The sequence below is a fragment of the Sorex fumeus genome, unplaced genomic scaffold (assembly GCF_029834395.1).
Source record: "Sorex fumeus unplaced genomic scaffold, SorFum_2.1 ptg000037l, whole genome shotgun sequence".
Taxonomy (NCBI): Eukaryota; Metazoa; Chordata; class Mammalia; order Eulipotyphla; family Soricidae; genus Sorex; species Sorex fumeus.
The window spans coordinates 24,930,105-24,956,360 of record NW_026606094.1 but is presented as its reverse complement, the minus strand read 5'-3'; the positions used below and the strand labels follow the sequence as shown (position 1 = coordinate 24,956,360).

Sequence of the window (26,256 nt, the reverse complement as noted above, 5' to 3'; positions counted from 1 at the left end):
AATCTTTGTAAGCAAAGCACCCGTACAACACACACACACACACACACACACACACACACACACACACACCCTCTAAAAATCCCCAAACCAAACCACAGACATAATACCAGATTCTACATGCCATTAGCTACCAACTCCCTTATAATCTGGCTCATCTCCTCCAAGACCTCTCTTTCACACGTGCCTACTCATTCTCACAGCTCTTCCAAGGCCCCACCAGAGAGCCTACACATTTTATTCTCCCATCCAAAGCCAATTCCACTAAAAGCTATAGACTACAGCATACTATATGTATGCATCACTTTTAGTTCTTTCTATATATATAATGTTCATGGATGTAAATGCTACATTAAGCTCCATTTAGGGTTTTTAAATTACTCTCAAATTCCCCTGTGTCTCTCACATAATAGTATAATGGTAAAGTTCTTACCTTCAGAGACTGTCTGCCATCAGTCTGCTTCTTGTTTTGAAAATAAATTGCTTCAGATATTAGAAGATACGAAATCCAGTCTCAATTTATGCCCTAAGACAGAGCATAACCTTAAAAGGACCATCAGTCATCTCTGGGCTGGAGATATTTTTTATCTGCAAAACAAGACAAAGCTAGTTAAAGTTATACATATAGCTACAACTTATCAGGCACTATTCTAAAGGATTTACATGTATTATTTATGTAACCCTTGACATTTTATAAGGTAGGTACTATTCTATGAACTAAAAGAAATATGAAGGAACTTGCTAAAGCAAACTTACACACAGGCAATGGGAGCAGATTGTGGGCATATGCAGCCTGATTTCTGAGCCAATTTTCTGAACCATCAGTCTAGACAAATCCTTACTGTATATTACATAGTTTTTAACAGATAAAAATTTAAAATTCAGAATATTCTTGCTATAAATCACAATAAAGCTCAAAGGATGATAAATAATTCAACTTTTTCCTGGTTAATTTCCATTTCATTACCATGATGACATGTCAGGTTGCATGAATGTGGTGAAGCAGCTTTGACTGAAACCAGTTTTATAGGTCACCAGCAATGGTTCTAGGCAGAAGGACCAACTGGACCATAAAACACGCTGCCTTTGGGATATGGTGCCTCCAGCAAATCAATCGTACCTGTGAGGTGAGTGCATCAGCAGCCTAATGGTGCCTTCAGACTTCTAGATACCCCAAAATTGCTGCTGTACCTTTGGCCAGACCCCAAAAACCTGCAACAAAGTTTACCAAGAAAGCAAAAGTTACGTACGTGGGAGTCACCCCAACAAATCACCTCTGACTCAGCTACATAATTGCAGGCAAGGCCTCTCTGGTTCCTAATCAAACTGCTTAATGACCATGATCCTAGAGACTCAGAAACAAATCTTGGAACCCAGTGGCCTTTGGCAGAAATGCATCCAGTCCCTGCAGTATGTTACCAGAGCCAGGTCACCCCAAGGGGAAAGTGTACTGACCTTCCGCCTGCCCCCTCTTGGTGGCTCGGTGGCTGCCATCCTCCAGAGGCCATTGGACAGTCAGGTTTGGGCTCGTAGTGACGAGATACGTGGGGGTGGAGCCAGCCCTTTCCTCCCCGCCCCAACAAGACCCCGAGTTGCTGCCCACGAATGACCACTCTGGCTCCTGATCAATCTGCTTAATGGCCAGGATCCTAGAGACTGAGGAAAAAATATCGGAACCCCGCAGGTTTGGGCAGAAATACCTCTAGATATAATTGTTAAAATTTCGGAATTGGAAGGGGGGCGTTGGCTGGGGGTAACGGCGGGTGACATCCAGCTCAGTGCCTACTCTTGGCTCTGTTTTCAGGGAGCACTTCTGGCAGAGTTCAGACCACATTCAGAGCCACGGATCAAACTCAGGTTGGCTATATGCAAGACAAATGCCTTTCCCACTGTACTATCTCTCTGGCCTCTACCAACGTACATGTTTGAACCAATCTTCCAGAGCAGAGGGTTCTGATGAAGCCAGTCTGCAGCCTGGTATTTGGGAAACAATATCATAGGCCTTCTTGTTTCTTACAGAGCTCTGAATTTTCTGCTTTCCTGTGAAATTGCAAATTCTTGTAGCCCATTGTCTCACACCTAGGTGTATGTCCAATGATTCTGTGTCATCGTCAACTTTGCTCATTGTGAGGCTCAGGGAATCTTGGCACTGGTGGTAAATATACTGACACTGCAATTTAAATATGGGAATCAGAGAATTTTTAAAGCAGAAGTGAGGAAACAAAATGAGGAAAAAGAAGATCCTCTGGTATTAATTCCAGTTATTTCAATACCATTAAGAAGGAGGCGGTTCTCAGAAAAGCCACATAATCCCTGAGGGGAAAGAGGAACAGTTTCATGAAGATAAAAAGAATTATACGTAATTTACTTTTAGTAAAAACTCTGTCTAAAGGCTCTAAATTATGATTCATTTAAAAGCAGCTGAGAAAAATAAATTAGCTATTATTTTTCTATAATTGTATACTTTAAACATTGGCTGCATTTCTCCGGTGTTTTATATAATATTCAAGTTTATGGGAGTTTAACAGATAGTACAGGGAGTAGTGTTTGCTTTGCATGTGGCTGATTCAGCTTCCATCCTCAGCACCCTATGGTGCCCCAAGCCCCACCAGCAGTGATCTCTGAACATATTTAGGAGTAAGTCCTAAGCCCTTGCAGGGTGTGACCCTAAAAGAAGTAAAGAATAAGAAGACTATAGTAACTTTTTTGAAGTATTTTAACAGAATATTAAATGTATGGATTTGATAACACTTAAAGTTGATTTCAATAAAAGCATTCACTCAAAGCAGCTTTATTTTTAAATCTACCAGAGTGAAATTTAGTCTTGAAAAAATTAACCAGAATTCTGGATCAGTTTACTTATTTTTCACATTGAACCTTTGCATCCTGGTGTAGTGGTCAGAACAGAACAGATTTAACTGTAGTTCCTGGCCTACCAAAGGTCCATTTCTCACCCACAGACCTGTCATCTTAGGAAGAGGGAGAGTTATGTCAATTTCTGGCTTTTTCAGTTACTGACCTACCAAAGGTCCATTTCTCGCCCACAGACTTGTTTTCTAGGGAGAGGGGGAGTTCTGTTAATTTCTGGTTGTTGTTGTTGTTGTGGTTGTTGTTTTGCAGGGGGTAGGGGTAAGATGACCAAAGTTTCAACTAAAGAAATGCTCCCACAGTAATCTAGGGCATGCAGGGCACCTTGTGACATATGTCTGCTCATATCTCATGGGCTCAAGGTAACCTCAGTCATCATTTTCAACTTCCAAGGAGAAGGGAATGTTGTCTCTCCACCTCCCTTCAAGAATGAGAATAATTACGAACAGCCCTGTTGGTCATCATGCTGGCCTTTGCTTCTTCTCTCTTCTGGACTGTGTTATTATATAAAATCTTATCTGTCTTCCTTCCTGGGACTCATGTCATCAATCCAGCAAACTCTTGCATCATCAATCTAATAACAGCAATAAAACATTTTATGCTTTAAGAAACATTCTAGTGAATTAAGGTTTCCTTTCTGCTTGTTTTTTAAATAAACAACTGTTCTGTTTATTAAAATTAAATTTTACAGACAATACTAACTTAAAACCCATATCATAGGCAACCTGGGAGATAGCACAAAGATTGTGTCACTTGCCATAGTATGCAGCTGTACCCATGACCTTGCTGCAAATCTGGGCACTGCATGTGGTTCCTAACGCATCGCAAGGTGTGGCTCCTTAGCTCAGATACAGGTGTGGCCCTGAGTACCACTGAGTGTGCCCCCCCCAAAAAATACAATTGATATGTGCCCCATTGTGTACTTCTGCAGGAATAACTTTAAGTTAATAAATAAAAAAACTTACTTGGAATCTTCTGTTAAAATTTTTTCATTAGTCTTAAAATACTTTCTCTTCAGTGAGGTCATCTTGGCAGGCATTATTCTCATTGTATCTATTCTCTCATCTACAACCTAATTTTCCTCTGCTTTTGGTTCATACTCTCAAATTTCAAAGCAGATTCAGGTGAAGGAAACGTCATTTTACCCACAGCTCACTTGTGAAAACTTTTTTCTGTCACTGAAAGTAATAGTCTAGAACAGAAGCAATCATGTGCTGGCATTCCAGGAAAACCAATCTGGATGCTTACACTGTTTCATCTAATTTATTCACACCTGAAAATGCATTTCTGCAAAAAGGGGCCTCTCTCTGCACAAGTGTAAGGCTTTTTTTCTTTTTAAAGGAGAGGACAAACTGAATGTATTAAAGTTTGAGCATCAAAAATTAGTATAATAAGAACAAATGATGATGAATAACTGACAGTAAAATTCAAATTAATAGATGCTTTAACAAAATGGACTGTCTACTAACGATTCTTTTTGAACATCACATACCAAAGAACTTCGTGTGCGTGTGTGTGTGTGTGTGTGTGTGTGTGTGTGTGTGTGTGTGACACACGTGGCAGTGCTCAGGGGTCCATGAGGTACCAGGGATCAGACCCTGCTCAGTCTCCTGCTGGAAAAGCATGCCCCCAGTCCTTTGTACTCTCCCCTAAAGAATTTTTTAATGAAAAATTATTGAAAGAAAGAAAATAATAAGACTATCTAAACCCTTGAAAAACCCTCTGCCTGTTCCTGATAAATTTCAATGACATATCCTCCGTTCCCAATTCTTTTGGGAGACTGATGATCAGCAATTCTTGGATGTTCAAAGAGAGATTTGATGGGGGCTGGAACAATAGTATAGCAAGTAGGGTGCTTGCCTTAAATGAGAATAACCCAGTTTTGGATTCCTGGCATTGCATTTTGCCCCCTGAGCCCTACCAGGAGTGATCTCTGATGCAGAGCCAGGAGTAAGCCATGAGCACTACAGGGTGTGGCCCCACACAAAATAAGAAAAAGTGGCGGAGAGAGACGGGAGGGAGAGAGGGAGGAAGGCAGAGAGGAGGTAGGTATGAGTGAGTGAGGGAAGGAGGGAGGGAGGGACAGAAATCTAATGAGCTCATATGAGCTTGTCTTTGAAAAAGTCTGAGTTTCTTGACATGTGCTGTCATTTTCACTTTCAAGTAAATTTCATTGCCATCCTGACCAATAACTTTAACATTAATGTGTTCTCCTTTCCTCTTATGTCCCAAGTCTTCAAATGTAGATTTCCCCTCTTAGCAGATACTTTGACACTGGCTTCCCTTGAAATCACCATAGAACCTTGCCCTGTGGTTGCAAATCCATCTCTCATTTTTATAGCTCAATATCACAAATATCACTTTTAAATTTTTCTTTCCTTCTTTCATTCTTTAAAAATAACATCCCGAGGCTGGAGTGATAGCACAGCGGGTAGGATGTTTACCTTGCACGCAGCTAAACTGGGTTCGATTCCCAGCATCCCATATGGTCCCCCGAGCACTGCCAGGAGTAATACCTGAGTGCATGAACCAGGAGTAACCCCTGTGTATCGCCGGTTGTGACCCAAAACTCAAAAATTATATAAAGTAAAGTAAATAAAGTAAAGGCCCTCCCGTTGATCATCGATTTGCTCGAGTGGGCCCAGTAACGTCTCCATTGGAGACTTTGTTGTTACTGTGTCTGGCATATCGAATACGTCATGGGGAGCTTGCCAGGCTCTGCCCTGCGGGCGAGATACTCTCGGTAGCTTGCCGGGCTCTCCGAGAGGGGCGGAGGAATCAAACTCGGGTCGGCCATGTTGGCTGCGTGCAAGGCAAACACCCTACCGCTGTGCTATCGCATATAAAATAAAATAAAGATAAGATCCCCAATACTTCTCAATTTTTGCAATGCTAGGTTACATTTAAAGAAAAGGGAGTTGGCAGCCCCATGAATTTCTCTCCATTCTGTCAGGCATACCTTCTAGATGCCTGCATTGGCTGACTGGACTACATTAAAGAAGAAATTATAAAAGATAATTTCTGGCAAAAAGTTCTGCATTGCTATAGAGGAGTTTGGAGAAAGCAAAGTTCCAAGTTACAAAACCAGTTTCAGGTTTTGTAAAAGACTGCTGATCACTATCAACTTTGACAAGAGTTGATCACAACATCAATGACTTCCTAAGATTGATGGGCCATATTCTAAGTGTTTCTTCGTAGAAATAGCATATGAACAGATGTCTAAAACAAAATCGTAGTAATTGAGCTACATTGTGTGCATTGAAGCCTTGTCCTCTCTACCCGTTGTAGTCTAAGTTTAGCCAACCTATTGTCTTTCCCCATTAAGCACACAAATGGGCTCTGTTTCCAAGCCACCCCTCTGTGTAGCATGAGTCATATCAAGAGTGTCCTGCCCAAGGTATGAGGGCATAGGAGATATGAGTCATTCTCAGACTCTGTGCAAGAACTAAAGGCCCAAGAAGTGAGTAGAGATACTTGTGAGGAGATGGGGCCTGAATGACTGCTTAGAACAGCATCTCTCCCAGTCCGGGACTTATGATGTGAGAAAATTAAATACCCACTAATATTTTATTGTAATTATTCACACAGTAAACATACTCTAACGACTACATTGAGACAATTGCATTTGCCTCAGAGCACTGTAGTTCTCTGAAAGGTTAAAATTAGAGGGAACGGGATGTAAAGTACAACTTGGTAAAGCTTCTAATTAAAACAGGCAAACCTAAAGGACCCTAGAGATCACTCTGACCTCATCCTGGTTCTAACCACTTCTGTTCACAACAGAAGTTCTTGGTTTAGAAAGAATAGATTGCAAAGATCTCTCAGTATGTTTCTGTCAGTAACACCATGACTGGCTCCTAGCATCTTTTCCCACATTTTCTCCGATGCTGGACAACTTAAATGCTGCAGTACACTATTCTGTCTTCTACAATGTTCTTTTCTCTCGTCTCTGCTTGCTCTATTCTGCATGTTTTCCCTATCTGCCTACAGTGGTCCTCACTCAAAAAGTTTCAACTTAAAAAGGTAGCATCCTGTTTTTAAGTCCTTTCCTCTGCAGCTCGGAGATTTGAGGCTCCCCACTGGGAAGGCAGGACCATCTTTGCTGCCCTCCTAAATATCCAGCTCCTTGCACATGGGGAATCCATATGCCAGCACTAAAATTCTCTTCAATAAAAAAAAATGAAAGAAATTCATGGACAAACACGAATTAGTGTCTAAGTCAATGAATAATTTAATAGAATCCTATAATATCAGTTTGGACCGGAGACCCTCTTTTCCCTTTGAGTCCAAGAGACCCTCTTTCCTTGAAAATATTCTCTCCCACCTGAGAACACTCCCACTACACAATGACTGAGGGAGAGGGCAAAGGGCAGCCCTACCCACGTTTCCACCTGGAACATCAACATTTCATAGGAAAAGAGTCTCTTTTCTAAGTCTCCTGGAACCCAACTAGGCAGGAAGAGAGCAAAAGGGCTCTCAGGGTCCTTTTTACAAAAGTAAAAGTCCTGTTTATGAGGGCACCACCTTCATAACCTGAGGGAAGGTCCTACTTCTAAGGTTACCACATGGGGCAACAGGATGTCAACATATGAAACTAGGGCCTGGGACACACACAGGATGGCACTCAGAGTGCCGTACAAATATTGCTATTATTTACATGGGCCACTGAGCCAACATGAAATATATTTGAGAAGCCCTTGACTGTCTTCCTGTGTCTTTCTCATTCATACCTAAATTTCAGCAACTGATTTGTTTACTATGCCCTAAATACCATTTGGTTTGAAACACTTGCTTATGGTTCCCTTTGCCTCCCCTGCAGAGTTAAAATTTTAAACAATCCCACTCAAAATGACCTCTTCTAGGAAACTGCTGTTGTGCAGTGAGCATTACATGCTGCACTTGACCAGTTAGCCTGTACATACTATCCTATCCTTCTTTCTTCTGTTTTTTTTTTCTTCTTTCTTTTGGAGACAGCAGGTGACACCAAGTAATGTTCAAGGGATCCTAGAGCTACTGCTAAATACCCAATATCAGAGAATTGGGCCAGAAGTTTTAATGTTAAGGTCTGAAGATTCAGTGTCAGGAACCCACCTGGGCCATCCTGGTGATCTTGGAGGCCTACAAGGTCATATTTAACAGTGCTCCATGCAATGCCAAATATCAAACTGGGGTCATATGCATGCAAAGTATGACTCCTGTGCTATCGATTCGGCCATTACATCTTATTTCTTCATCTACATGTAAATACTCTCAAATTAGGTCTAATTTCTCCAATGGCCACAGAAAAATAAGTCTGTCTCACTCAAGTAATTAATTAATTTATATTCTTTTTGCTGACCGTTGATCCATCATACTGTTCTTGCTTTCTGATCTGTTCTATATTATTCCTGTAACAGTAGGATGTGATATAGAGGGTCAGGCTATTTGACTGTTTTCTTTTATTTAAATCAAGTGTCTTTTCACTATATCACATAGTCACAGAAAGTTAAAAATATGTATATATATATATATAAAATAGGAGGATGATGAGAATTAGGGATGATGATGTTACCGTGCATTTTAAAAATGCACAGTAACAAAGGCCTTAACTAGTAAAAAGATCCCTCTGTCAACAGGACATATCCAAGAGAGGAAGGAAGACATTCACCACTATCACTCTCAGAATATTAACTACATATAGTCACATTCTAGTAGCTATTTTAGGGTATGGGAAGTATCAGGGTACTTTTAATCTCAAACTAACAATAAAACTGGAAGTTTTTGCAAGTTTAGTCACGGAACAGACGACCTTCGTGTAAGTAAATTTAGTTCCTCTTTGCAAAAGCAAGAAGACAGAGTCCAGTCTTTCTGGGACAATGTGTGTGTATATGAGTGAGTTATGAGTATGTGTATGAGTGTATGAGTGAGTTTATATATGTGTTTGAGTGTGTGATTTAGTAACTGTGTGTATAAGTGACTATATGTGAATGAGTGTGTATGTATGTGAGTGTATGAATGTTTGTATGGTGTATGAATGTGTGTGAAAAAATGTGTGTGTGAATAAATATGTTTGTGTGTATGAGTGTGATCTGGTTCCTTTGATCTGAGCCCAGGTAGGATGGAACCTGTTGTGTGATCAGAGGACAAATCTGGTCAAGCTCAAGGTCCCCTTGTGATCTAGCCTCCCAATCTAAGCATCAGCCAGTCTATCCCCTCCCATGAGCTTCCCAAACTCTGGGCACCACTTAGCAAGCTCCAACAGTGTGGTTCTTTAGCTCTTCCCTCAGAATCGATTGTAGACTGTTTTTGAGACTGTTAAGACTGCCCAGCTCCTAAGAAAGTGGCTACAAGTAGGAATATTCTTTGGGACACTGGTAAGTCCCCACTGAATACTCGTGATGCAGCCTTTAAACAAAATGGTTTGTCTGGTGATGTCAACTGTTAAAGTACTATTTGTAGAAAGTCAAGACCCAAGGGGCCTGTGTTAAAAGAAGTAAATCTAAGAATCATTTGTCTCGATGTCAGAGTAATTCAAATGAACTCTTAATTACATACTGCCAAAAGCTCTCTGGTGCCATCCTGCTATCCCTGAGAGCCAGTGACAGTCTATGAGAAGCCAGGTTGTCGGATGAACTCAGGCACCAGAATGCCTGGGATGGAGAGAGGGCACTGGCCAGGAATATGAGTGTGACTGAAGATTCTTAAAAGGAATTAAGATCACTGGAAAATAGACAGCTGCTCTAAACATGATTTAGAATGACTTTACTATGGAATTATCCATTCCAGGAGGACTCAGAAGCCAACCTCCCGTAGGCTATTTCCCTGATAGTATGACAATGCTCAGTCAGTTACCCGATTTGCCCATATATATATATATTATATATAATATATATATGAGGGCATAATATTATGCCCTCAAAGAACCATTATTTATATCAAACCAATACCTCCAACACAGATATGCACACATATGTAATAATACTTTCAGTTTGAACCAGTAACATTTTAGATCCTAAAAGTTTTAGGGAAAAACAAAAACACAAACTATTTCTGAACTATCCCAAGTATATAAGCTCCTAAAACTTGTCTTTGAAAATGTTCAGTTTGACCAATTGGTCCTCAAGATCATTAGGTCTTGAGGTCTCCTTGCCCCATCCCTTATTTACAGTGTATGAACAAGAATTAGTTTGATCTCCCATGTGATAACATTAATTAAGTGTGGGTAAGCTTTATAAAACTAATGGGTTTATTTTCACTCTTTTAAATTATTCTCCCAGTCTCTACCAATATAATGGATGTGAGATTTTTTTGTTTGTTTCTCTAGAGTTATCTAGAATAATATATCACATGTTTAGGTCTCATTGTCTATTTTCAGTTTAAGATCTATGTCATTTTGTTTTAGTTTCTCAAAACTTTTAAAAAATTAGTTCAAAGAGTACAAAAACTATATGTCTATGATAAAAAAAAAAAACCTGTTCATTCTCCTGCTTTGTGCCCTGTGTTATAACAGGAAATGCATTTCTGACACTTTTAAAATGAGCAAACGCACCAATAATCAACGTGGTTAAAACTTCCTTCCTGGTAACTGCAGTACTTCCTCTGCATCTGGATATGAGGGAGACTTAGAAAAGCAGAAGGGTTTAGAGCACATCGGGTAGATTTGAATTATTTTTGCTTTCAAAATTTAAACAAATGATCCTTCAGCATCATCGCCTCCATTACTTTATCAGGTATTGTTTCCCTCTATTTTTTGCCCTTTGTTGAGTCTGACTCAGAATAGTGACACTTCCTTCTTGACTTGGATATTTTTATCTGAACTCCTGTTGGTGCTTGACATGATACTTACCCCAGAATGTTTCTGTTTCATTGTCTAATTCAAACATAGACATGTGAATAGCCACAAAGTTCTGGCAATAGATTTGCAGGTGCACGAGCCATTTTTGTTTGTCTCTTTTAGGAGAAAGAGGGAGATTCCTGGAGTCTGTGTCAGCCAGGCTTTGTGGTCTTACAAGTACACTCTTAGTGATTACTGAGCTTGCCGTGCTTCTATCATCTTGTTGTCAAAGGACAAAGTTTCCTAGCCACAACCAGAAAGGAAAGCAGTGAGTATATAGTCAGTCTGTTTTCTGTTTTCTGTTGTCTGTTTGATATCACTGAGGCAGTATGCATGTGTGTTGCCTAGGTTTGAATCAATTTATTTCAAATAAGTGTCAATATGAATATAGTATATGTGTTATTATTTTTATTCTGTAATGTAGCAAAAGACCAAGTATTAAATGTTTTAAGCTACAAGATAGTTCTTTAGGAATACTGGCTTTATAAGTTTAAGTCAAAATTTGCACAAAAGCTTAGACCTTTGAAACTTATCTTTTAATCAAATTCTTCTTTTACGGTATATGCCATCTGCTCCATTATTCTTAAGAAATTAAGTAGTGAGTTTCATATTAGTCATTGAAGTAAGGAAAATGTGTTTCCTGAAACATTGATATTTGCCTCATTGGATGATTTTTGTCTAGAAGATATCTTATAATGTGATACGCAATTTCCAAATCAAAACAGTGTATTCATGTTTCTACTGAAATATTTTAAATATTTCTATATTATGAGTCTCTAAATATAGTCTAGAAAAACTTAAGTGTTTTGTATGTATTTATATTAAATATTTGTAGAAATTTTTAATGTTATATAGAAATGAAAATATTAAACAATAATCACAAAAAGTAGTTGTATAGTTTACTAGAGTCCAAACAGTAGTAGGTCATTAGAATCCAGGAATCCTGTTTTCTATCCAGTGGCCTTTCTGCTTTATAAAGGAGAGACAGATGGAAAAAATTGATACAACAAAAAATTCACCCAGACGTTCATATTAGGAGAATCCAGGCTTTGAAAACTCTACTGAGATACTACTCTGTGATAACAATGACAGCCAGAACGTTTACATATTTTATGATTCAAAATTTAAAATAGATGCAAATATATATTTTCAGTGTTACCAATTAGAATTCTTTTGAGTTTTATGAATGAAATGACTACCTTTATTAACTAAAAATAAAGTGGCAAGGGGGATTCAAAGAAAGAGAGGAAGTCAAGTTGAGAGTAAATCCCGGGTTTGACTGGTTTAAAAATAGAGACCATGCAACTGGCTGTGTAAAGTGTCTGAGTCCCACAGAGGATGGCGAGACTGAACAATGGGGATGTCAGGCTTTGGCGTTGATTTTTTAAGCATTGCCTATGGCCCCTGTATATCAGGACTTGATTCTTTGAGTGGATGATTTAATTCTGGCTTTCAGTAAACTTAAGAACCACAGTCACCACTTAAGCTATACATAGTAGGCCTTTTGTGTGCTCTCTCTCTCTCTCTCGCTCTCTCTCTCTCTCCACTCCACTTTCTCTCTCCTCTCTCTCTTTTATTTTTGGTTTTGGGCCATGCCCAACAATGCTCAGTGGTAATTCCTAGCTATGTGCTTAGGAATCACTTCCAGTGGTGCATGAGGGTCCATATGGTATTCCAGGGATCAAACCCAGGTAGATTACATGCAAAGAAAGTGCCCTACCTGCTGTACTGTATTTCCAACTCTGACTTTTGCTCCCTTTTTATGAAGGGGAGGTGGTTGGGCCAAACCCATTGATGCTCAGGATTTATTCCTGGTGGTGCTCAGGGACCGTATCTGGTGGTAGTGATAGAACTGAGGTGCAAGGCAAACACTTTAAAGCCTATACTCTATCTCCAGACCAGTCTCTCTTTCTTTTAAGTAAATATTTGAACCTATTGGAAAGTTGAGAAAATGATTCCTGCACCTTTATAACCCCTGCACTGCACTCATACTGACCTGGCCTATGACCTCACTGAATTCGTACCTCCCTTTTCAGGGGTATGATCTGAACCCCATATGACAGATACGAAAAGAGGCGGGTCTGGAGATGCTGTAACTAGCTCAGGTTGCTCAGATTCTAAGAGGAGGGGCCAGGATTCATACGCATTTTGGATATGTGGTGCTATGTATCCATGTATATATAACACCTTATATATAAGGATCTTATTACACACACCCCTTGCATTCCCATGTACATGCAGCCATCCATGTGCTGTTCCTCTTTCTGCAGGGGCATGTAATGGAAGAGTACCTTTCCAGTGACCACCTCCTGTGTTCCCATGCCCCATGGCACAGGGCACAGGGCTGGAGACCCGAGAGCAGCTGTGATTCTGAGAGACGACAGCAGAAAGATGAAACTGCACAGCAAGGTCGCCAGCCTGTCCTCCATGGAGCTCATCCCCATTGAGTTTGTGCTGCCTACCAACCAGCGCCACAGCAAGACCCCTGAGACGACGGTGCTGCAGGTGGCTGGCCACTGCAATGTGGAGAAGATGAAGACTCAGATGTGGCTGCGTGCCCTGGAGACCAGCTCAGAGTCTGACTTCTACCGTAAGCAGGACCCAGCTCATTTCCTGCTGCTCTACCAGAAGGAGGAACAGTGGTACGAGATCTATGACAAGTACCAGGTGGTGCAGACCCTCGACTGTCTGCACTACTGGAAGGCGCTGCCCAAGAGCCCAGGCCAGATCCACGTGGTACAGCGACAGGCACCCTCCAACGAGACACTGGCCTTCCAGCGTCAGCTCACCACTCTCATGGGCTACGATGTCACCGATATCAGCAACGTGCACGATGACGAGCTTGAATTCACACGCCGCCGCCTGGTCACCCCACGACTGGCTGTGGTGGAGGACCGTGATCCCCAGCTCTACGCCATGCACCCCTGGGTGACATCTAAGCCCCTCCCGGACTACCTGAGCAGGAAGATTGTCAATAACTGCATCTTCATCGTCATCCACCGCAGCAACACCAGCCAGACCATCAAGGTGTCAGTTGAGGACACCCCACGCACCATCCTCCAGAGCTTCTTCATCAAGATGGCCAAGAAGAAGTCTCTGTTGGATATCCCCGAGAACCAAAACGAACAGGACTTTGTGTTGAGGGTCTGCGGCCGCGATGAGTACTTGGTAGGCGAGACGCCCATCAAAAACTTCCAGTGGGTGAGACACTGCCTCAAGAATGGGGAGGAGATTCACCTGGTGCTGGACACCCCACCAGATCCAGCCATGGATGAGGTGAAGAAAGAAGAGTGGCCACTGGTAGATGACTGCACAGGTGTTACCGGCTACCATGAGCAGCTGACCATCCAAGGGAAGGACCATGAGAGTGTGTTCACCCTCTCCCTGTGGGACTGCAACCACAAGTTCAGGGTCAAGATCAGAGGCATTGACATTCCCGTCCTGCCCCGCAACACTGACCTCACTGTGTTGGTGGAGGCCAATATCCAGCATGGGCAGCAGGTCCTTTGCCAAAGGAGAACAAGCCCCAAGCCCTTCACAGAGGAGGTGCTATGGAATGTGTGGCTGGAGTTCAACATCAAAATCAAGGACCTACCCAGAGGTGCCCTCCTCAATCTCCAGATCTACTGTGGCAAAGCTCTGGCACTGTCTGGCAAGACATCAGCAGAGACCTCCGGCATTGAGGCCAAGGGCAAATCCCAGCTTCTCTATTATGTGAACCTGCTGCTCATAGACCACCGTTTCCTCCTGCGCCATGGGGAATACGTGCTTCATATGTGGGAGATATCTGGGAAGGCAGAAGACCAGGGGACCTTTAATGCTGACAAGCTCACATCAGCAACCAACCCAGACAAGGAGAATTCAATGTCCATCTCCATTCTTCTGGACAGCTATTGTCATCCAATTGCTTTGCCTAAGCACCAGCCCACTCCAGACCCTGAAGGGGACCGAATCCGAGCAGAAATGCCTAACCAGCTTCGGAAGCAACTGGAGGCCATTATAGCCACTGATCCACTTAACCCTCTCACTGCAGAGGACAAAGAATTGCTCTGGCATTTCAGATATGAAAGTCTGAAGCAACCCAAAGCTTATCCTAAGCTCTTTAGCTCAGTGAAATGGGGACAGCAAGAAATAGTGGCCCAAACATACCAGTTGTTAGCCAGAAGGGAGGTCTGGGATCAAAGTGCTTTGGATGTGGGGTTAACCATGCAACTCCTGGACTGCAACTTCTCAGATGAAAATGTGAGAGCCATTGCAGTTCAGAAACTGGAAACCCTGGAGGATGATGATGTTCTGCATTATCTGCTACAGTTGGTTCAGGTAGGAGATGCTGGGGTTACCCACCCAGCACTCTTGTCAATGTCTTCATTTGCATGTATACAGGCACACATTCAGTTACCAGCAAATACCCTTTGCCATCATAACCAAAGTAGGTCTGATGAGATCACCTCAAAAGTGGTCAACAGTTCCATTTCCTTTTTTTTTAACTGTCATTAGTTGAGGGGTTGCTGACAAGCATTTTAAAGACATTTGGACTGGATTTCGACTATTAAGAGATCTTCACTCTGCGGGTGTACTTTGTCCTCATTATTATATTAATGATGGGTTTGGCATGCCTTGAGCCATGACTCCCAGTGATTTAAGTGTTTTTAATGTGTTCGCCTCATTTAACTCTCCAGCAACTATGATGGAGGTCAAATTAACCTCTGCATTTTACATTTCAGGAAATTGAGGCACTGAGTTAACTGGCTCAGGGTTATACACGTTGAAAGGAGACCACAATGCAAATTCAGGAGCTGTGACTTCAGGCTCTGCTGTTTTCCCTGCCTCCCAACTGTCTACACACATCCAGTGTCACTCTCGTACACTCCAGCAAGTCATGATCTTACTCTCTGGTCTCATTTATCACCATTAAGAGATACTGAGAATTATGAATCTTAGAAATTTGACTCATATCTGGGTGGGAGCTGGAAAACCTGTTCCCTATAGTCAGATCTGATATCGCATTTCCTTGGAATTCATACAGCCTAAGTGATTTCCCTAAGATTTGCTTAGGAATTTAAATAAAAGAGGAACAGTTCCTCCTGCTTACTAGAGCTATTTTTTATTATATGTGCTGCTTGAAAAGAGGAAGTAAAGGAACTGGGAATTGTAAATGCTATTTTTGAACACAGATGTGGTCATTCATTCATTCTATAGCACGTACTGAGTACTTGCTCCTTTCTGAACACCGGTTAGAGAGCAGTGATCCAAACGGAGACTGCCTCTCTCCACTTCTAGCTTGTGATGTCTTGGAAAAAACTTAAATGAACTGATTACACATACAAACAAATATTAAAAACAAATCATGACAGATGCTAGGGGGATGGACTACAAGTATTAGGAGAAAATCAGCTTCCTGGGTATGTTTTACTTAGATTAAATTAGCCATTAAATTGGAGTATGTGGGTTTTGTAACTAAAATCTCCTGACTTTCTTGAGGTCAGGATGGGCTACCTCCCCCCAGCTCCCTGTAATTCCAGAAGCCTTGGCAGTCTCATCCACACTCCAAAGCTGCCACTCAGTTTAAAAGTTACTCTGGCTTTACCTTCCTGATAAAAATACCAAACACCCTGAACAAACATGATGACCTATTGGTTTGTATTGCAAACCATAATGTGCAAAAGGAAAAGGAAAGAGAGAGGAAAAAGAAAACTGCCTGCCATAGAGACAGACTTGGGGGAAGGAGGGTGGGGTATGGTGGGAGGGAAATGAGGGACATTGGTTGTGGGAAAGTACACTGGTGGAGAGATGAGTGTTGAATCATTATATGAGTGAAACCAAATCACTAACAGCTTTGTAATGGTCTATCTCACAGTTATTCAATTAAAAAATTTTTTTAAAAAGTGATGTAGAGTTCATGCCTGCTTCAGTCAGCTTAATCAGTGGCTGGATAAATAGCAGTACTCCTACATTAATAAATAAATAAATAAATACGTTTTTAGCTCTGAGTAGATGATGCTTGACTTGAGATACTTTGGATTAGACAGGATAAGTGTTAGACACTAATTTGTCTGATGATTAGCACTGTAGCACTGTCCTTCCATTGTTCATCAATTTACTTGAGCAGGCACTGGTAACGTCTCCATTGTGAGACTTGCTGTTATTGTTTTTGGCATATCAGATATGCCACGGGGAGCTTGTAAGGCTCTGCTGTGCAGGCAGGATACTCTCGGTAGCTTTCTGGGCTCTCTGAGAGGGAGAGGAATGGAGGAATCGAACCTGGATCGGCCATGTGCAAGGCAAACACCCTACCGGCTGTGCTATCTCTCCATCCCTAATTACCTAGATTAATAGACAGTCCCTGGAGGTTTTTTTTATGAGTTTTTTTTTGGTTATTTGCAACTTTAACTGAGTTTTTAGATACTATCATGCAGAAACTTAAAATATTACAATTGATCTCTACTTTCATTTATGAAATATCCTCATTATTTTTCTCTACCCACAACTTCAGAGACTCACATACTCTAATGAATATTCTAGAATAATCAAAATATCTCCATTTTCTAGCTATCCATTACAAAAAGAATACAAAAGATTTTGCATGGGCTCTGCCCCAAGTCCCAAAGCTCCCATGAATTGTTTTTCATTGCTGTATTATAAACTTTGCTGAAGTGGAAAGTAAATACTGTTCTTCTTGGAAATAGTGTCTTAAATTAAAAAGGTCACTAAGTAATACACATCAACTTTGTGGTTATAAATTTGAAGTAGAGTAGTCATTTGTAAAACTTTTTGTGACATTTTCAGATATGGCTAAATGATTCATTCCTGTTTAAAATCTCCTCCTCTTTGAGTGCAGCATGCTCTTTATAGAAGTGAAACACAAAGAAGGTAAAAAAGATTCACATTTGGAGTTAGGAATTCAAAGTAAATTTCTGAAATGAGTACTGGCAACGAAATAACCACACTCTCAGAATGGAAACCTTAACTACAGCTTACAATGGCAACTATTTGAGATCCATGAAAAAGCATTTAAAAGTATGGATGTAACTGAAATAATATCAACTTAGTATTGATTACTTCTAACCTGGAAAAGCAAGGTTAGCATTGGAAATCTGATTGAAAAGCTCCCAGACCTTAAAAAATGAAGTGCAATTGGAATTTCTATTTTCCTCTGGGGTTATGAGGGTGACAATGTTATATTTACAAAGGAAGCACTCTGAGATATTTAAGTTAAACCTCTTTTTATGCTTGTGTGGGACATTCACCCTATCAGTTTATGTATACATCTAAACAATCTTAGTTTGTTGTTTTTAAAAATTATGCACTATTGCAGACTTAGAGAAAAGTACAGAGAATAGAATAAAAAAAATACCCCAACTTCACATTTTTTTTAAGTTTCACATTTTGTTTTCTTTTATTCAGTCACAGAACTTTCACGTGCATTAGTTCTGTATTAGGCAAGTGAGAGGAAAATGACTAAATTCTACTAAACTTAAAGAAACATTGATAATAACATGCGTTTGGACAAATCTATCTGCACAGCATGAGGGTGACTTCTGGTTAGAGCCAGGCTTGTGGTTTTCTTGTAATAAAGCCTCAGAGGTAGCTCAGAAACTTGCCAGGAGAGGTCAAACACATATCATGACATAAAATGAAAGCTGGGGGCTTGACATCTAGCAAATATTTTTCTCCTTTCATGTATGATGTTTCTCCTGTCCATTTTCCCCAGCCACTTCTCATCTTTTGCTATAATAGACTTGTTCTAGCCATCTCGACCTCTTCCTTATCTCTTCCCTATAAACAACCCTTTTTGCCTTTGAGATGATTCACAGCAAGAGTTTTAGCTCTGACCCTTAAGCAACCAGTTCACTCTGGCCCAACGTGTCTTAGAAAAGAAAGTAGTGAACCAAAGTGATGGGTAAGAAGAGTCTTATCACCCTTGCCACAAAAACCAAAGAAGTCAGAGCTCCACTTTCTCCCATCACCTTTCTGGTGAACAAACATGAAATATACTCCTAAAAATGCCAATGTGTTCTTCCCTTAGGCTGTGAAATTTGAGCCCTACCACGACAGTGCCCTTGCCAGATTTCTGCTGAAGCGCGCATTAAGAGTAAGTACTTCCATTTTGATAATAGTGTGACATGTTAAAAGTTAGAGTTGATGGACTGATAGAGCTACTGGATTAGTGACAGTGATTTCTAACTGTCTTGTTCCTACTCTCAGAATAAGAGAATTGGTCACTTCTTGTTTTGGTTCATGAGAAGTGAGATAGCCCAGTCCCGGCACTATCAGCAGAGGTTTGCTGTTATCCTGGAAGCCTATCTGAGGGGCTGTGGCATGGCCATGCTACATGACTTCACCCGCCAAGTTCAAGTAATTGAGATGTTACAGAAGATCACCATTGACATCAAATCTCTCTCTGCTGAAAAGTATGATGTCAGTTGCCAAGGTACTGGGCTCCATGCTTTCTTGGTTCTCTTTCAATCTGCCATTAACTCCAAATGTCATCATCCCTACGATTCTTTTTCCTTCTGGAAGGCAAGTTGTACCTTCATAAAAGCAGCCATGAACACCTTATTTTTTTACATCTTCTGTCTGCATGGAGTAAGCAAATTTAAAGTTACTCTATTACACGTGAATATATTTTATTTTATGTAAAATTACAATTGTATATATATATAGAGAGAGGGCCACACCCAATGATGCTCAGTAATTAACCCTGGCTCTGTACTCAAAAATTATTCCTGGTGGTGCTCAGGGGACCATATGGGATGCTGGGAATCGAACTCGGGTTGGTCGCATGCAAGGCAAACACACCCTACCTGCTGTGTTATCGCTCCAACCCGAATTTATATATCCTTAATGGTGAATTTATTGTAATATATTTTAAATTTCGGGGGTAAATTGTGATGTAAACCATATTTTTAAAGAATAGTTTTATATATATACACACTAAGATGAGTTATACCTATATTTTCACATTCTTATCTCTATCTTTAAAAATATGTATATAATTTCCAAATTTCCCATTTTTGGTGCCTGTAGGTCTGGGGATATGGATCAATAAAAGATTGGAAGCAACCAATCTCAGCCAAACAGTTCACCAGTTAAGTGCAAGGCCCAAAGATGCAATGCTGCTCAGGTGATACTGGGGGCTTCCAGGACTGAGCCTGGTAATGCTTGGCATGCGCCCTAAGCTCTCTATGATCTCCTGACTCTGAAAGATCTATTTTAAATTTTTCACATAAATTCATATATTATACATATTTCAGAGTATGTCCCCTTAAAAAATTCAATATTGTCTCTTTACCCTACCCTGACAAATTCTATACTGCCTTTGGATAATTAATCTCTCCTCTTCTATCACGGTCCACTATATTCCCATAGGTAAAGGTAAGGTAAAGGTAAAGGCCCTCCCGTTGATCGTCGATTTGCTCGAGCGGGCCCAGTAACGTCTCCATTGGAGACTTTGTTGTTACTGTGTCTGGCATATCGAATACTCTCGATAGCTTGCCGGGCTCTCCTGATCAATACTGAAACTGTAGATCCATCTGATGTAATAAATTACATGAGCTTTAAACAAAAGGAGATACATACATATTCACATGCTCAACATTTTCATTTAACGAGGCCCAAACCTCTGGCTTTTCTAAACAAAAACCTAGTCACTATTTAAAATTTTCAGTATTGTGAATTTCCACGTGGAAATAATAATATTAGGTAATAATAGGTAATAATAATCCTATTTAGTTTTACTTTTATTTAAGAAAGGGAAACAGGGGCTGGAGCAATAGCTCAGCAGGTAGGGCGTTTGCCTTGGACGCGGAAGACCCGAGTTCAATTCCAGCGTCCCATATGGTCCCCTGAGCACTGCCAGTGGTAATTCCTGAGTGCAGAGCCAGGAGTAACCCCTATGCATTGCCAGGTGTGACCCAAAAAAGCCAAAAAAGTGGGGGGGAAAACAATTGTACCGACCTCCAGTCTATAATTCAGGTATTAATTTTGAATTTAAGTATTTTTGCCTTTAAGATCTTAAGACTGTCATATCATCTCCATGCAATCTATCTTCCTCTTTTGAAAGGAATTTGCAGAAGTGTAAATGAATTTCTTTTAATATGGCCGTCAAGGTCTGTTCTTCAAATTAGATGGCAGGTCTTAGTTCCATATGTTAGAAAGAAAACTAAAATATTAATTAATTACTCTCAAAAATGCCCTCTTTACCTGATTATCTTGGTATTCTATGCATTTTAATGAACATATTAATGCATATTATAGTATATGTACATGCTCAGATTTGAAAAGTTAATTCTTCAAAAAACAGAAACCTACCCCTTATTCTCCTATTCCACAACATATCAAATATACAGAATGTTATGAAGCTATGACCTTAAGAACTGCCTTAAATAGTATTGATAGTTTTTTAAACTCATATTTTCTTAAACTCATATTTTTATTTATGTTTTTGATATTTACAGTTATTTCCCAACTTAAGCAAAAGCTTGAAAATTTAAAGGATTCTAATCTCCCCCAAAGCTTTAGAGTTCCATATGACCCAGGACTAAGAGCTGGAGCCCTGGTGGTAAGTCTTCACCTGGTCTGTATGCCATGGCAATGTCTCTATTTGTTCTGTGGGCCCAAGAGATAAGAGACAGGGATGCTGCAACGAGCTGTGGTTAAACCCTTCTCTGAACACTAGGTATGCAGAGCCACAAGGCCAGGCAGAAGCCATCACTTTTTATTCAATGTCAAATCAAATCCAAAGCCTCATATATGCAAGACATAGACTCTACCATTAAGGTACCCAGCCCATTCATTTATTTTACATCAGTTTTCCTGAGGAATCATTTACATACTACAAACTGTCCATTTTTTGTACAGCTAAGTAAATTTTGACACATAAATATATGATAATATAGAATATATGTCCAGAAAAATGGTCTAGAAAATGTTTCTCTGTTCCTTTTCTCTTAGCCTTCACCTTTATCCAGCCCCCTCCCCTACTCCCTACCCATCGCAGACCACAGGTTCTGTGGTCATTTCACTATTTGGGTATTCGTCGTTGCTTTACTCTGTAGTCTATATAGTTCATGTGACCAACTTGCATTACTTTTTAAAAAATTTGGGGTCATACCTGGCAGTGCTCAGAGCATATTCCTGGTTCAGATCAGAGATCTGATCAGAGATCATTCCTGGAAGGCTGTGGAGACCAAATATGGGTTGGCCCTGTGCAAAGCAAGTGCTGTACTATCTCTTGGTCCCAACGGGCATTATTGTCCTTCAACTTCCAGTACTTTTTATATAGTGTAAGTCTTCTGATAATTCTTTCATCTTTCTGAGGGAAATAAGGGCTTTTGGACCACACTCAGGGGAACCATAAGAGATGCCATGTAATCAAACCAAATGCAATGCAAGCACCTTAACCCCTATCCTACCTTTCCAGCCCTTCATCTTTTATTTATCTGAATAATTCTTTATTTTAACTATGTGCTTATAGATATTTTCTCTGGGTATAGAAATATGAGTTGACTGGATTTTGCGCTCTCAGCAGCATTTATTATGACTAGCATATTTTTGATAATTCTCCTAAACATTCTTATTTTTAATTTCTGTACATTATATGTGTTTACCTGAATTTGCTTTCTGGCTTTTTGGGCCACACTTGTTGGTACTCAGGGGTTACTCCTGGCTCTGCACTCAGGAATTGCTCCTGGTTGTGCACAAGGGACAACAGGTCGACTGTGTGCAAGGCAAACCACCTACCCGCTGTACTATGGCTCCAACCCCAATTATCTTATTTTTAAATAGAGGCTATACTCTATTGGTCCTGGAAATGGGGGTAGCAAAGAGCATGACCAGCTATGATTACTGAGGTGGTACAGGCCTGATGTTTCAATGCTTGGTACCAGCAATGTTCAGTAGCCACCAGGTTATACTCAACAATGTTTTAGGGAAACCATGGGTTGGGAGGGATTGAACTCAGGGCCATGCACATACTTAGAATGTGTTTATCACTTGAGCTATTTCTATAACCTCTTGTAACTATTAATGTTACTGTTACTGTCCTCCTGTTGCTCCTCCATTTGCTCAAGCACATCTCCATTGTGAGACTTGTTACTGTGTTTGGTATATTTGTAACTATAATTTTATCAAATTGGAAAAATTTTAGCCAGTTAATTTATTGGCATGTTAACTAATATTAACATTATATTAACTTCAGATGCACAATATAATCTTTTGATATTTATATATGGTGCAACATAATCACAGTAAGTTTAGTTATCGGGTGTCATGATAGAAAATCACCTTTTTTAATGAAGGGAACTTTCAATATCTATTTCTTATCAGATTTCAAACATGCAATAAAATATTATTGACTACCGGTACCATACTGTACATTATACACTGATGACTTATTTATTACTGGATGTTGGTACTTTTGATCACTGCCACCCATTTTATCCATTATCTAAGACCTCTCCCACCCTTGCAACTTGGGATACCACCAATCTGTTCTCTTATATTATCTTTTAGATTCCACACACAGAAATGGGAAACATTTCACAAATGTTTATGTCATCCTTGCATGGGGTCATGCTAATCTTCTCTGTATTGTTTCAAGCTATGTGCTATCTAAGGGAGCACTCAGACTATATTTCTTCTGTCTCCTCTTCTCACCTCTCATTCTGGAATTTCAGTTAAGTGCATTGTAAGCCTCTAGACCTTGGGTTCTCTCCGGAGTGTCTTTTTCTGTGCTGTAGCTTAGAAATTGCCCCAGGAAGAAAAGTGGGAGAAGCAATTACAAGGCTCACCTCATTTGACCCCATCTTTCCAGAGTCATCATCCTACTTTGTCTGTTATCAAGTATCTGATTTTTTCCAATATTTCACTCAGTTTCTAGTTGTTTCCAGTTGGACAAGAACTTCTGCTACGGCATTTTGTATTTTATAAACAATTATTAATAAATTGGCTCTATACCAAAATCAAACATGATCCACTACTTCAGTTATAGAATGGTAGGATTCATGACATATTGATACAGCTTCAGAAATGTATTTATTTTTATAAAGACCACATCTCATTTTTGATCCCGGTGAAATCACTTTTAGCTAAAACTCCAAAGTTTGAGTTTTTGAAATTGCCCCTTAAATGTTCCAACTACAACTTAAACAAATATTGATCATGTATAATAATATCATATGTTTATCAGCTCACTTCTGAAGTGGGTGGCTACTCAGTCACCTTTCCCCAATCTTGAACTTTCTATGTCCTGGGATATGTTTAGTAAGAGAAGACACTGCACCAAAGTGTTAGATTTCTACTTATTACCATTAAATGTTATCTTAGGCTTGGCTTATGGTCTATGATACACAGTGGTAGAAGTAGTACTCTAATTTATAATTAAATCTCAGGGGAGTGGCTAAATATATAAACAGAAAACAGAATAATATATTAAAATATATAAATGTATAAATAAAAAAGAAGTCATACTGCTTCATCACAGTGGGTAGGGCGTTTGCCTTGCATGCAGCCAACCCAGAGTATCCTGCCCGCTCAGCAGAGCCTGGCGAGCTTCCTGTGGTGTATTTGATATGCCAAAAACAGGAACAACAAGTTACAATGGAGACGTTACTGGTGCCCACTCAAGCAAATTGATGAACAATGGAAGGACAGTGTTACAGTGATACTGCTTCATGATTAAGGGAACATTGGAGCACTAGAGTTCCAGAAGAGCAGTAGATGGGGCCTGCTACAGCCCTACAGCATTGCCACTGACTCTCAGCGCCTCTAGAACACAGTGTGAGAAGCCCGGGTTTAAGTACTGTAAATTTCTCTCATAAAACATTTTCAAAAGGGACAAGAATGCTTCCTATATATTTACCCAAATGGATATTTATACTAGGGATTTGCCAAAGGATTTTAGTTCCCGATGTGTACACATTGTATTTAGGCTATTATATGACTATTCCTTTACAGGTTGAGAAGTGCAAAGTGATGGCTTCAAAAAAGAAGCCTCTGTGGCTGGAGTTTAAATGTGCAGACCCCACAGCCCGATCAAACGAAACTATTGGAATTATCTTTAAACATGGGGATGATCTCCGCCAAGACATGCTGATTTTGCAAGTATGCTTCTGATAAGGACTTTTCCCCAACTATCTGAGAAAATATTTCTGTATATGATGTATGTTATTTTTAAGACTGTTTTCTGCTGTTTCTAGTCCAATTTCTCTGCTTGACAGTGATCAAAGATTATACAATAGTTTTTCTGAGAGAATATGTATGATCATTACTAGATCACTATTACACAATCCAGTAAGCATCACAGTTCTGCCAATTTCTGAGAATATACATGTCCAGCATTCTCAAATTGCTCAATCTACTTCCTTCACTCATGTTCTTTTTCTACAACCCACTCTTGGTATGGTAACTTAAAATAGAGATAGCATAGAATATTAGAGACACTAGTATTACTAGTATTACTATTACTAGTAATATCCCTAGAGACACTTTATCCCTATTCATAGGTAAATGAATTCATACATATGAGATTTTCTTCTTAAATGCATGTGCCACAAGCACAAACCCAAGTGAAAAATTAGATAAGAAGGGAAGAGCAGATGAGCAAATAAGTGATAGAAGAATAATGTAGTTAAGTGACCACTGTGAAAGTTTTACTAAAGTGGAATGAGAAGGGGAAGGTATCAACGCTAATCACATTCATAAAATCTGGCAACACTGCATTAATTCTAAATTCAAGAAACATAATGGAATACTCGCCATATTCTAGTGGTTTCACATTGTTGAGGTAACATCATTTCTAATATTTAATCAGAGTTATTTCAAGTAGGCAAACCATGATATTAGTGTAGTCTGTTTAAAAACTTACCCTCTTTTATTTTATTTATTTATTTATTTTTTAATTTTTATTAGTGGAACACCATGAGGTACACTTGTAGATTTACAAATTTTTGTGCTTGGGTTTCAATTATACAATGATCAAGTACCCATCCCTCCACCAGTGCCCATTTTTCACCACCATGGATCCCAGTATCCCTCCCACACCCATCCCCCCATCCCACCCTGCCTCTGTGGCAGCTTACCCTCTTTTTAAATCCCATGCTTTTTTTTCTTTTGTTTCTAATGTGGAAACAATAACTATTGTCTTGCTTTCTTTTCAAGAATGGTATATGCATTGTTTTGAAAGTGTTCTTTAAGGGGAAAAAAGGAAATCCTGCAAGCATATTGAAAATGTATTAAATTTCATTTACATCCATAGAATCTTTTGTATTACTCTTGGTAAACTGTTCGCCCTTTTATTTTGATGGAAGTTTTCCACTTTCCGTTTTATATACTGCTTTGTTTTGTTGCTGAGGCATATAATTTGTTAGGCAAGGTCAAGTTATTTAAGTTCAATTTAAACCTCAGTCTCTTCACTCTTTGAATGAGAATAGCAATCATATCCATACTAGAGGGTTAATACAATTCACATGGTAAACATAGCTATCATCAGCTGTTATGGTTTCTTTGATTATAGCTGAGTGCCTTGAAGAATTTTTGAGAGGAAAGTTTTTTTAATCACAAAGGTAAAATAAATGTAA

General features: G+C 39.8%; 1 protein-coding gene and 1 pseudogene across 1 annotated transcript in view; one reads left to right on the top strand and one right to left on the bottom strand.

Annotated features, from left to right (window-relative positions):
- The first annotated feature begins 12,997 nt into the window (after nucleotides 1-12,997).
- The window catches only part of PIK3CG (phosphatidylinositol-4,5-bisphosphate 3-kinase catalytic subunit gamma), a 33,088-nt gene continuing 19,829 nt past the window's right edge, over nucleotides 12,998-26,256 (top strand). Inside the window, exons 1-5 of the mRNA XM_056118505.1 lie at nucleotides 12,998-14,998; nucleotides 18,705-18,770; nucleotides 18,884-19,109; nucleotides 21,136-21,239; nucleotides 24,635-24,781. Coding sequence (XP_055974480.1) covers nucleotides 12,998-14,998; nucleotides 18,705-18,770; nucleotides 18,884-19,109; nucleotides 21,136-21,239; nucleotides 24,635-24,781 — 2,544 coding nt within the window. The remainder of the gene's footprint in view (nucleotides 14,999-18,704; nucleotides 18,771-18,883; nucleotides 19,110-21,135; nucleotides 21,240-24,634; nucleotides 24,782-26,256) is intronic.
- Nucleotides 23,203-23,302, bottom strand: LOC130027845 (uncharacterized; annotated as a pseudogene).